Below are 12,804 nucleotides of genomic sequence, written 5' to 3'. Positions count from 1 at the left end.
ATGGTAAAGAATCTGCCTGCAGTGTGAGACTTGGGTTGGGTGCTGGGTCAGGAAGATCCCCTGGAGAAGAGCATGGCAACCCACTCTGGTATTCGTGTCTGAAAATTCCATGGGCAGAGAAGCCTGGTGGGCCACAGTCCATGTGTCACAAAGAGTGGGATGGGACTGAGCGACTTAACACGTCATGGGTTGTTCTGTGCCTGTCTCTGCTAATAGATTTGAGCTCCTAGAGGATCCAGTTCGGAGTTTCCCTTTTGTAACTCCTTAGTGCCTCAGTTAGAGCTTTACAGTATTTAGGTGTTCCTTTTGTGCTTGTGGTATTTCAGGGATGCTGAGAGAATCATTAGATAATATGTCTAGTCCAGTCCTCTAGTTTTACTTGTAAGGAAACTGAGAAGCACAATGATTTACTCAGTGTCATCTAGTTGGTTGGGAGAGCTGTGTTCTAGTCTCAGTTCTGCTGGTTGTTTGTTCCGTTATGTCTGGCTGCTGCTCAGCTGCTACTGGTTCTCTCTACAATAGGGGAAGATTGTGAAAGAGGAAAGAGACACTGGGAGGATATAAACAGATTACACTTACATTACTGATGTACTGCAATTTACTGTTCTACCAGTCAGATATTTTACTTTCAAATTTGAGAGCACAGGCTTCGTTTTCTGAGACCCCAGAAAGACTTTTTTTAAGAGTTCTACACTTCTTCTAGTTTGCATTCTAGATACCCTTCTTTGTTGTGCTCATTGGGTAGAGGTGCTGGCAAAAGGAGCAGACTTTTATGTTGTCAGTTTCCAGTCACACTTCAGACAGCTTGGGTGGTAAATTCCAGGTGCCTGTGATGATGACAGAGAATAATGAGTTGAGGCCCTTCGTTGAATTTCCCCCTGCTCCAGATGAAAGGAGAGTGATGAAAAGAATTTAATTTCTTAGGAAATTTGGTACTTTCGGTTGAAATTGTTTTTCCTTCCTCTCCTATTCCCTTTTGCTTATTAGAAAGTATTGATTCTGAAATAGAGAAAGTGAGTTTATTAGATTTGGGTTGGACATTGATTAGCTGTAACCTAATTATAAATCCTCAGAAGGAGATGTTTGTAAACATGTGCTTTTCACATCCAGGCACTTTGGTTCCCACTATTCCTGTTAATCAACTGGTTGAAGCTGAGCACATGAAAGATCTATATCCACTAAGCTTAGAATTGCATTGCTTTTGATTTATTTTAATAGGATCCTCTTGATTTCCAATTTATTTCCCCCCATAAGGACATCTTCCTCTTGACAACCTATTTAAAAGACACAGGAATGTTTTGAATGGAGCCTCTATTTCATGCTTTAAGGCAAAGCCATGATCAATATAGTGTAAATTGCCTGAAAGAATCTTCTCTTTTTTTGTTGTTGTTATTTTTTTCTTCAGTTTTCTCTGGATCATAAAGGAATAAGAGGTCTTAGTGAGCGTTTGATAGAGATAGGTCTAATTAAAATTTTAGGTTAGACGTAGGATTTCTCAGTGACAAGCATATACTGAGCATTTACTGCTAACCAAGTGCTTATGAATAAGGTATAAGATACAGTCCCTGTGCTAAGGATGCATAACATCTAGTGAGGAAATTTTCTGTGCTTTTAGAGCTCAAAAATGCATCTCCTTTGGGGCTGTATGTATTAGAGAAAGATGATATCTGAGACAGAGTCTTTTATGCTGTTAGATTCATCTCTTCCTTAAAGTTTTGATTTTGATTTGAAACATAGTGTATATTTTCCAAATGTCATTGAACAAGATTAATTTTCTGCTGCTTTGGATTTGTCTGAAAGTGAAATCAGTCTCCTCACTACCATCCATACTTGCCATTGGATAAAATTAAGTTTCACAACTAAAGCCTAAGATTTAAGGGAAAGAGAGGAATTTTGTCAACAGAAGAAAAAATTTGGGAAGTGAGAGAATGTGTGTAAATCCATGTGGAGACCTGTGGCATTTCAAGTTCTCACTTGGAAAAAATTGAGGATTCCTTGAGGCAAGATGGGAAAATTTGGGCATGATTTGTGGAACTGCTTTTATAGAGAGTTAAAAAATACACTGAAGTTATATATATGTATATATAGAATTAAATTTGAAGGGAGTTATATTTGGTTATTTTGAAATTAATTTAATTTTTGGTCTTTTAACTACTGTTTTCTGCCTTGGGTTTCTTTGCAGAGGAATTTCTGAAGACAGTCAAGTCCAGTGTGATTTATGTGGCAGTGAAGGCCAAGTACTTTGCAGTGAGGAGGACCTACTTACTTTGGGGAAATCAATGGAGCACATCAGTCTGCAGCACACTTCCTGCCTTAATGGTCTTAAGCTCGATCAATATTTGAAATTTAACTTCACCATTAGTCTGTGGGCAGTGTGTGCTTTGCAGCCTTTCCTCCATCAACCTCAAATATATGACAAGACCTATTACAGATGGAGCTAGTTACACTTTCCTGCTTGGTTTTGGATCTTCTTTAAGTCTTGTCCACTGGCATGTTTTAAGGATGTAAAATGTGTTTTGCTGTAGACCAAGTTATGATTTAAACCTTGAAATTACCTGGTCAGAGGAGGGGATGTTGGACAAATGCACAAAATCTATAGCATGGTTATTTATCATTTCTTCTTCCTAAAAAATTTCCCATCAAGAGGTAGTTCAATAGCCTCTCCAACATCTTAGCATTTCTGGCACTAACTGTGGCTTTCTTTTGACAGATTCTCTCACCATGGCACAGGTAGAGAAACGAGGGGGTTTGCTCCGGAAATCTTCAGCCTCCAAAAAACCATTGAAGGAAAAAGTGGTGCTGATGTATGATGAGATCTTCATGGTAAGGCCTGGAGCTCTGACATTTTTCACAGATTGACTCCTTAGTTTCTTGTTCCAAAATGAGAATTAATCTCACCTCTGCCTGCTACTGTCTAGTTCTTCAGAGGGAAAAAGAGAACAACGGTGAGAGTAAGCTTTCTCGTAGAAATTATGATCATGTGTTAATTAATATAGATTGTTATTATGTTGTTCTTATAGATTGTTGCCTCTAGCTGGATAAAACAATTGAAAGAGGATGGCTGTTTCTGAATATATTTAAGAGTTGTCGTCCTTATGATTTGACTTAAGGACCTTTCTATCCTAGATGTCCCTTGAAGTTCCCTTTGGCCCTAGAATTCTATGGTCCAGATATTTTAAAAAGATGCACTGTTACATTCTGTCTCAAGTTGTTAGTGGATAGAACAATTGCTTAGTTAGATTGTCTCATCCTCCAACTCTATGAGATGACTAAGGAATTATTAGCAATTAGATTGGGGATTTTTTTGGGTCTTCAGAACTGTATTGACCATGGTCTAGGCCGGTGTTGTAAAATATAACCTATCATGGAAGTTTAGAGTAATTAGATACCCTGCATATGTACTTAATTTCTGAAATCTTGGTCATAAGTAGTACATGTAAACATGTAAAACATGTTATTCTTGTAAAAGGAGTTGCATATCTTGTGTAATTCTGTGGACTTTCTTTCCTAAAAGGAGAACAGTGATAATATTTACCCTACCTGGCTCACCGGGCTGTTGTATTTCATGTATGTGAATGGGCTTGAAAACTGAGCACCCATAAAAGTACAGTGGGGATGTATCAGAATATAACTGGTTCTTCACTTCTCGTTAAGAAGAGGAAGATTTGAGGGAGATTCTTTGAGTTATTTAACTTCTGGTACAGGGAATATGTATCCATGTACAATGTCTTCCATTTGGGGAACCCCCCAAAAATTGTTCCCCGTTACAGCTGTTTGGAGTGACCAAGCATTTTCAGAGTTAATTGTGAGAGGTAAGATTGACCCTGTGAAAGACATGTAGTGACTCTTTCAAATGTGTTCTTAATGCTTTGGTGTTAGCTGGGTATACTGAATCTACTTATCTTCTGGTTTCAGACAGAGGACCCTAGTAAGTGCAGTCCTCGGTTTTGGGAGGAGCTCTTCCTCATGAAGGTAAGACTTGGTGGCCTCTGTGGATTTTCCTGGTAACTGAGATTGCCTTCACATATGTTCTAGGCGCTACACTAAAAATGTACTCAGGCCCTTATTGTTTCCATGTTAGGTGAATTTAGAATACCTGGAAGGCAAGTTGGAATCTCTTGATGGTGAGGAGTTAATGAAAATCAAGGACAATATTAATTGCTTATTTCAACACTGCATCCAGGCTCTGGGAGAGGAACATCCAATTCGAGTGGTTAATGCATTGCAGGTACATGGCTGGGAGACTGGGGAAGTCTTGTTTATAAACTGTAATACATCTATTGGAACTTGAGGAACCTAAAATTACCCTTAGGCTTGAGGCTTTTTTCCCTTTATTTCTTTAACCAAACATCTATGCTATATTTGATTTAGCTATCTTCCTGGTTAAGCAAATGGACACCTATAGGAGTAATCTTGTCCATTTGTATAATTTGATCTAATGCCAAGGTGGATTGTTTGACAGAATTTTTATTATTACTTGAAGGAAAGTAAAAGAGAGAAGAAACTCCAGAAAGGATGCTTAGTCTACAGCAAAAATCATAAGACTTTCTTAATTAAATAAATATTGTTTTTTTATATAAACAGTATTTTCTCACTAGACCAAGAGTTCTTATTCTGAGGTTTCAGAAGGTCCTTGACTCCCTGTAGTTTTATGTAATATTTTATGTGTATATGTACATTATGTGTATATGTACATTTTTTTGGAGAGAGGGCTTTCATCAGATTCTCAAAAGGGTCGGTAACTCTTGTTTTTAGAATCATTGTTCTTAATGCTAAGTGGCATTATCATGCGGAAGACTCATGAATAATTATTTCTTGAATTACTGTTATGCCTAACACTGAGGTGGTGGGATACATTATAGTCTTCTTGAGGGTAAAGATGGTTTTATTCAATACTTCGTTCCTGGTGTGTACATCAGTGCCTGGCAGGTAGCATTCTAGAAGTAAATTTTTTTTGAAAGAATAAGGGGCAAAATTTCTAAAGTTTATAGTTTAGTAGCTCCAGTGTAGCCTAGATTGAGCTGAGTACCTGGGGTAGTGATTGACAAGCTTAGAATATGAAGAAGTCATGACAGTGTAAAGAATTTTATTGGAACTTTTGATAGATCGGGTTTAAGTTTCTAACTTACAAGTTGGGCAGATCAGTTTGTGACCTCCAATTTTCTCATTTGTAGAATGTAGAAATTATCTTTTGAGCTGATGCCCCAGAAAGAAGGACCATGTTTATCCTGTATCTTTCTTAACTTTTGGACAGTAAATTCTATATTTGGAGCATCATAGTTGTCAGGACCTCTTCACTGCAAATTGAAATGAAAGTTGGAAATTGTACTTCCTGTAATTACAGTGACTTGCTGTGGGGGCATGAATTGTAAACTTTTTAGTTCAGTGGAAATATATTGACATTAAGTCACTTGGTGAACCATAGAATTATAGTATGTATTGTAATAATTGATATTTATTGAGCTTTAACAAAGTTAAGTTCCAGGCTATTCCAGGAATTTTAACACAGTTCCAAGGACTATTCTAAGTGCTTTACAGTACTAATTCACATAGTCTTCACATCATCCTTATGAGATTAATGCTATTATTATCCCATTGTATAGATGAGAAAAATGAAGCACTGAAAAGTTAACTGATTTGTCCAGGCTCACACAGTTAGTAAGTAGTGGATGGGGATTGTAATGAATTTTTAAGATTTAAATTGATCAGTTGTTATCATACAGGGTCTTCTATAGTTATTAAAAATAATTACTAAAGGTGATAAGCTATTATGTAAATTCTAAAATTAATTTTAAATAAGGGAAAGCTCTATCAACCCTATGATTCAAGCTCAAAAATGGTTTCTTATTTTTGAAAATCACCTTCCAATCTTTGTCTGCAGTGTTATTTTTAAAAAGTGGATGGCCAGAAAAGAATAAAAAAGATGACAGTTTCAGATGCTATTTGTCTTTTAATTTCTAGATTTTGCACATATTAAGACCCTGACTGCATTCTGGAGCTCAGAGCATAGAGCAGTTGATTGTCAGCTATATGAAGAGAAGGTTCTGAGGTTGTAGTGTGAGGCTACTGATCCAATGCCCTTCGCATTTTGAGACTTTCTTTCTAGAAAGAATTCTTTCTCTCATCTCTGCAGACCTTGTGTGCACTCATTCGAGGAGTCCATCAAAAGAATAAGTCTACCTCTGGGTTTGACATTATCAACATGCTGATGGGCTTTGACAAGGCGGAGCTGTGCATGAAGGTGAGGCAAAAGCTGCAGATGTGCCTGTGGGTGTCTGCTTCTGACAGCTGTTGAGGAATACCATCTGCAGACAGTTAAATGTTTTAGACATTTAACTCAGATAGACATAGATGATTGAATTGGCCTTGAATTTGGATATTTTTACAGATTTGGTTTATCCTTTAATAAAGGAAAATTTGAAGTTCAGATTTGTATTGAGGCTTCCTTTCCATGTAGGATAAAGACTGAGCAGCTTGTGATTTACATCATGATCATACATTCTTAAAAGCATGTAAGAATTTAAATAGAAGGTAACAAATTAATACACAAGGATACTTTAGTTCTAAACTTTTAAGTTTTCTTATTTAACACAGTGACTTTATCAGAATTTTTGTTTCTACTGTTTGATGCCTTTTGAGAAATAGTGTTATCAGTATGTAATTCACACGTCATACAGTTCATCCTTTTATGGTGTATAACCAGTAGTTTTTAGTATATTCATGGAGTTGCACAACCATCACCACTGTTAATTCAGAACATTTTCATCACCCCAAAAAGAAAACATGTGCCCATTATCAGTCATTCCCTATTTTTTCTTCTCTGCAGCCTCTGGCAACCATTAATATGTTTTATATCTCGATAGGTTCACCTCGACTGTACTTTTCATATAAATGGAATCATATGTAGTCTTTTGTGTCTGGCTTCTTTCACTTAGCATAATGTTTTCAAGGTTCATCCATGTTGTAGCATGTACTTCATTCCTTTTTTTTGCTGCTTAGTATTCTACTGTATGAAAGTATCATATTATTTTACTTATCCATTCGTCAGTTGATAGACATTTGAGATGTTTCAGCATTTTGGCTGCTATGAATAATGCTGCTATGAAGTGCATGTAAATGTGGACATATGTTTTTAATCCTCTTAGGTATATACCTAGGAGAATTGCTGGATCATACGGTAATTCTATGCTTAACATTTTGAGGAGATTCCAAACTATTTATCGAAGTGGCGATACCATTTTACATTTTCCCCAGCAGTGTGTATGTGTTTTTGTGTGTGTGTGTGAAATATCTATTCAAATTCTTTGCCCATTTGTAGGTTGAATTATTTGTCTTTTTATTGTTGGTAAGAGTTCTTTACATATTTTGGGTACACATCCCTTATCAGATATCTGATTTGTAATACTGTCACTATCTTGAATGAATGTTGTTCACATGAACTTTGAAGAACTCGTATTCTCTCATTCACTAAATTTAAAATAAATCTCTATGTGAAAGAATGGGGTTCCCTAGTGGCTCAGATGGTAAAGAATCCACCTGCAACCTGGAAGACCTGGGTTTGATCCCTGGGTTGGGAAGATCCCCTGGAGGAGGGCTTGGCAACCCACTCCAGTGTTTTTGCCTGGAGAATCCCCATGGACGGAGGAGCCTGGCGGACTACAAAGAGTAGTCTTTGTGATCCTGGGGTCACAAAGAGTCAGACACAACTGAGTGACTAAGCACAGCACAACACATGCAAAAGAATCCTTATAGTGAATAGATGATTTTTAAAAAGTTATGAATATGCAATTAGTGTACAAAGATTTAGTACCTGGAGTCTTTTTTTTTTTTTTTTTTTTGGCCATACTGCGTGGCATATGGGATCTTAGTGCCTTGTCTAGGGATTGAACCTTTGTCTCCTGCATTGGAAGTGTGGAGTCTTAACCACTGAACTGCCTTCATTCTTTTGACAAACATTTATTAGGCTCCTGTGTGCCAGGCACTGGGGATGCAAGGCAAATCCGACATGGCAACCATCCTCAGAAAACTGTTAGATTAGTTTTCATTTTTCTCCCTTCCTCCAGACCTAACATCTTTAAATCTGTCATCCACACTGACAACAGAGTGATGTATCTTAACACTCAAATCTTGGTTAAAACCCTGTATTAGTTTCCTATCACTGAAAGGGTAAAGACCAAACTTCCTTATTAGCCTTATATAACTTTTATGATCTTCTTTCTATTTATTTCTCAAATTGCATCTCTCATCACTATGCCTCACCCTTCCATAATAACAAACTGCTTGTATTCCAGCTGCACACCCAGGACCGTTTTCATTCCTTGTGTGTTTGATCATGCTGATGTCTGTCTAGAATTCCTTTCCTCCTGAAGTTTTAATTAATTCCTACTGATTTTTCAAAGTACAACCTGTCCCTTAAGAGTCCTGAAATAGGTAACATCACAGCTAATTCCTTTCCTCCATATGTATATCTGTCATAGTAATCATTAAGTTAAAACTGTTTACTTATTTTTCTGTCCTATTAGACTAAAAATGCCTTGAGAGCAAAGGTCATTGTCTTATTTTTTAATTTTCTTTGAAAACACAAAATTTGGCACATAGAATCTACATATTTGTTGAATTGAAGTGGCTTATTTTGAATATTCACTCAACCTTCCAGCATGCTAAATCTGTAGTCTCCATTCATTTTCCTATGTAAAAAATTTCTTTTTTTCTTCTTTCTGTTGTAGTATCTAAGGGTTTCATCTTTTGACTATATTTGGTATGACAGCTGGTTGTTAGTACAAGTGATAAGCTCTAATCACTTCGTTAGTAGACTTGACCAGGATTAATATGGGCCAGCTTTGTTGGATAGTGCACATGGCCAGTGAATAGCTACTAGTGATATTATCTTTGTTATTTGTTCAGTGTGCCTGCATCAAGTGATATGCTTTCTTTATCAAATAATGAAACATACTTATTTAACTATTTTTATTAACCTTTAACTTAACCATTTGTTTTTAAAAATTTATTTAATAGAATTTCATTTTATTTAGGTTATTATTTTTAATTTGTAAATATATTATTTAATCATTATTAATCTTTGAAAAATTTACTTCATTCTTAAAGGTTTGTATGAGGGTGATAGTCTGCAAACATTCATTTGGTAGAATAGTGGATTCTTTATTATTATGTGCAGTTGTACTAAAGCATTTTCCTCAAAATAGCTAGACTTAGAAGTCTTCCTTTTCTTCATCTAATCGTGCAAGGCCTAGGCCTCAGGCAATGATATGGTTGCTTCATTTAACGTTACTCACTTTACCCTGTGTAACATAACCCAGAATATGGCAAAGACACAGTGGAAATGTTATTTGTTATGGTTTAATACTTAATGGGTCTCTTTGTCAGAATCTCATGGAGAGTTTGGATTCATTGCTTTGTGCAGAAGGTTCTGAAAGTCTGAAGAGCTTATGTCTGAAACTTCTCCTCTGCTTAGTGACAGTAAGTGACCCATCTATATGTTTCTTTGTCAAGGGTGAGAATCAACAGCAGGGGCAAATTTGAACTCTTGAGCCCAAAGTTAGAAAGAAAAAGAGAAATATCTTTACTGGGCTTTTACATCACTCGGCTATGTTTGTGTAGAAGGAAGTTAGTTGTATGGACTTCTGCTTCCTAAAAGTTGCTCGTTGGAGAAACTGATGACATTTTTAACCTGTACCAGTCCTGGAGAAGTACTCTCTTCTGTATTGCCCTTCTCATCAGGTCTCATTTGGAAATAATTTTTGTGATTCTGAATATTTTTATTTGTTCTGACCTTGATTTTATACCTGGAAGCTGGACTGTACCTTCTAGGATGTTATTCATTAATTTCAGGTGGTTTCCTTTCCCTTCACTCTCTTGAGGACTTGTGGATCATAAAGTACTTTCTGTGCATTTGGGAAATGAAACCCAAGAAAATTAGGCAAATGCTTGTGTGAGGGTATAAGAGAAACAATGAGAAGGTCAAAAATTTAGAAAGTTTTAATTTGCTAACTTGTTACCCTTCTAGTGTCTTGTCTCTTCAGGCTCTGGTGGCTTTGGGGATGCTTATGAAAGATCTACTAAATATTTAGTAGAATGTTTTAACATTTCTGTTTGTCTTAGATACTAGGTGAGGAGATACACCTGAGATATCAGTGTCTTAGTATAGACTTTAAATAGCCTTTTATTGTTTTCAGGTGACAGATAACATCAGCCAGAACACTATCTTGGAATATGTAATGATCAACAGCATATTTGAAGCAATTTTACAGGTAGGTCAGTTCCCTTGTTCCCTTTTTCTTTTTTGGATATATTGCTTCCCCAAGCACTCTCACTGTTGGTGGTTCTGGTTACAGATACTCTCCCACCCGCCAAGTCGTAGGGAACATGGGTATGATGCTGTCGTCCTCTTGGCTTTGCTAGTGAACTATAGAAAATACGAGGTGAGTCTCTTAATGGACAGCTGCTGTTTTTCTATAATCTTCCTAAATGTGACAACTCCTAGTAATTTTGTTTAATGTAGAAGACATTTTCTTGGTAAATGGTATATAGATTAATTTTGATAAATTAAATTCTAAAAGTCCTATGTTAGACTCCTGAGGTAGAGGTTATAGCTGTTTAAAGGAATCCTGTGGTGTAACTTCCAATAAAGTGAGTAAATCTTTCTTAATGTAGTGGTTCCCAAACCCAGCTTGTCATTAGAATTACCAGGAATTTTTTTTAAAAAGATGTTTCTGGGTCATACTCTTTATTTATTTATTTGTTTAGCCATACAGTATGGCATGCAGGATCTTAGTTCCCCGACCAGGGATCAAACCCATGCCCCCACCCAGTGGAAGTGCAGAGTCTTAACCACTGGTCCACCAGGGGAGTTCTGGGGCCTTACTCTTTGCACACCAAATCAGAATCTCTTAGGGGATGGGACCTGGGTATCTTTTTTTAAAGATCTCCTATTGAATGTGATGCTCAGGGGATTGTGAACCACTGACCTAATGCATCTATTTTGAAATATTCAACTTATATATTAGTTTTCCATAATGCACTCAGGCCACTTGTATAAATATCACTGTTGGTCTGGGGACTCTTTGATTTTGATGGAAGTTGAAGACAGAGCCTTATCCATATTAATTTTGGAGTTCTTTTTGCCATTGAATTAGGGACAGATTTATAGGTTTTGAGATGAAGAGCTGAACTCAAAGATTTACACTTGGGTTGGTCATTTACTTGATTCCCCTCAAAAGGCAGAATACACTGAAAAGAAAGGGGACCATTTAGGGAAGGCCAGAGCCTCATTGGGGGTTGCTTTGCAGGAGCAGGGAGTACTTGGTACTGGGTCCTGGACACTAGGACTACTTTACTGAGGCCAGAAATCAGAAGCTGCATTGAGGCAACTTGACTTTCTTTATTTAATAAGTAGCAATACTATGCGGAGAAGGCAATGGCACCCCACTCCAGTACTCTTGCCTGGAAAAGCCTGTAGACGGAGGAGCCTGGTAGGCTACAGTCCATGAGGTCGCTAAGAGTCGGACACGACTGAGCGATTTCACTTTCACTTTTCACTTTCATGCATTGGAGAAGGAAATAGCAACCCACTCCAGTGTTCTTGCCTGGAGAATCCCAGGGACTGTGGAGCCTGATGGGCTGCCGTCTATGGGGTCGCACAGAGTCAGACACGACTGAAGTGACTTAGCAGCAGCAGCAGCAGCAATGCTATGACATTCTCATTCCCTGGTGGCTCAGAGGGTAAAGTGTCTGCCTTCAATGTGGAAGACCTGGGTTCAATCCCTGGGTGGGGAAGATCCCCTGGAGAGGGAAATGGCAACCCCTTCCAGTATTCTTGCCTGGAAAACCCCATGGGTGGAGAAGCCTGGTGGGCTACAGTCCATGGAGTCACAAAGAGTCAGACACGACTGAGCGACTTCACTTTCACCTTCTTTCAATACTATGACAAATGGGCCAACTGGAGGGAATATTTTCATTTTTGAGCTTCTGGATCTTCACTTAGCGATTTTTGATATGATTACTTGCCATGTTAAAAGTGATGGGTAACATAAAATATGGAGCTTATTCTTACAAAGAGGGATTTGAAAGAAGGGATTCTGTGAGAAAGGAATACTTAAAGAGGGACTGGAATATGGAGCAATGTTAATGTTTTATAAACTCCAGGAGCTGATTGTTTTCTTTGTCTCAGAGGAACTGATGAATGGTGTACGGAGCTACTAATAAATAAGTAATTTATCACCTACACCTGTTTTGCTGGTGATCTGGAAGGGCCAGCATGGTAGCCATTTTGATCTCTGTCATGTGTAATTGCCTCTGGGGCCTTATTACAACAGCAAGAAAAATAGCTGAGGAAAAATGCTGAAGGTAGTTAAAGAGAGTTGAGTTATGTGTGATATTAAAGCACCATCATCAGTAATGAATATTTTCAGAACATTCTGCTGGATGCAGGCCACTCTGAGACCAGTGGCTTGGCTTCTCTGAATGTGAACAGAACCCTGGTTCAGCCCAGTAAGACTTTCTGAAATGTCAGCTTGAAAAATTGGACATGGCCATGGAGCTGGAGAAAATCATATTTCTAGAGTGAGGTATGCATCTCTGGTCTGTCAGAAACCCCAGAAGAATTAATATAGTAGGTGAGGGCAAGCTGGTAGGCATAATTTATCTGGGCTTTGCGGCTTTTGGTATAAGTCACTCACCAGAAACCATTAAGGAAACCTGGTGACCATGGAGCAGGAACGTTTTTGACAGGAGTGTGAGGAATTTCCAGATGAACACAGCAAAACCAAAAGCTGGAGAAGTTTTATG

The 12,804-nt window shown here is 37.7% G+C and overlaps 1 protein-coding gene across 8 annotated transcripts in view; it reads left to right on the top strand.

Moving 5' to 3' along the window:
* ARMH3 (armadillo like helical domain containing 3) overlaps positions 1 to 12,804 on the top strand; it is a 177,844-nt gene that overhangs the window by 10,300 nt on the left and 154,740 nt on the right. For 7 of the 8 annotated variants that reach the window (XR_011564263.1, XM_019988465.2, XM_019988467.2 and 4 more), the window contains 7 exons: positions 2,711 to 2,823; positions 3,916 to 3,972; positions 4,082 to 4,228; positions 6,134 to 6,241; positions 9,385 to 9,477; positions 10,194 to 10,268; positions 10,353 to 10,439. Coding sequence is in view for 7 of the 8 variants with exons in the window: in XM_019988465.2 (XP_019844024.1) it covers positions 2,722 to 2,823; positions 3,916 to 3,972; positions 4,082 to 4,228; positions 6,134 to 6,241; positions 9,385 to 9,477; positions 10,194 to 10,268; positions 10,353 to 10,439 (669 nt within the window). In the remaining variant the exon portion in view is untranslated. The remainder of the gene's footprint in view (positions 1 to 2,710; positions 2,824 to 3,915; positions 3,973 to 4,081; positions 4,229 to 6,133; positions 6,242 to 9,384; positions 9,478 to 10,193; positions 10,269 to 10,352; positions 10,440 to 12,804) is intronic. The other variant, XM_070780706.1, reaches the window with a different exon arrangement.

This window comes from Bos indicus, chromosome 26, assembly GCF_029378745.1.
Source record: "Bos indicus isolate NIAB-ARS_2022 breed Sahiwal x Tharparkar chromosome 26, NIAB-ARS_B.indTharparkar_mat_pri_1.0, whole genome shotgun sequence".
Classification (NCBI taxonomy): domain Eukaryota; kingdom Metazoa; phylum Chordata; class Mammalia; order Artiodactyla; family Bovidae; genus Bos; species Bos indicus.
This window is presented reverse-complemented; position numbering and strand designations above follow the sequence as displayed.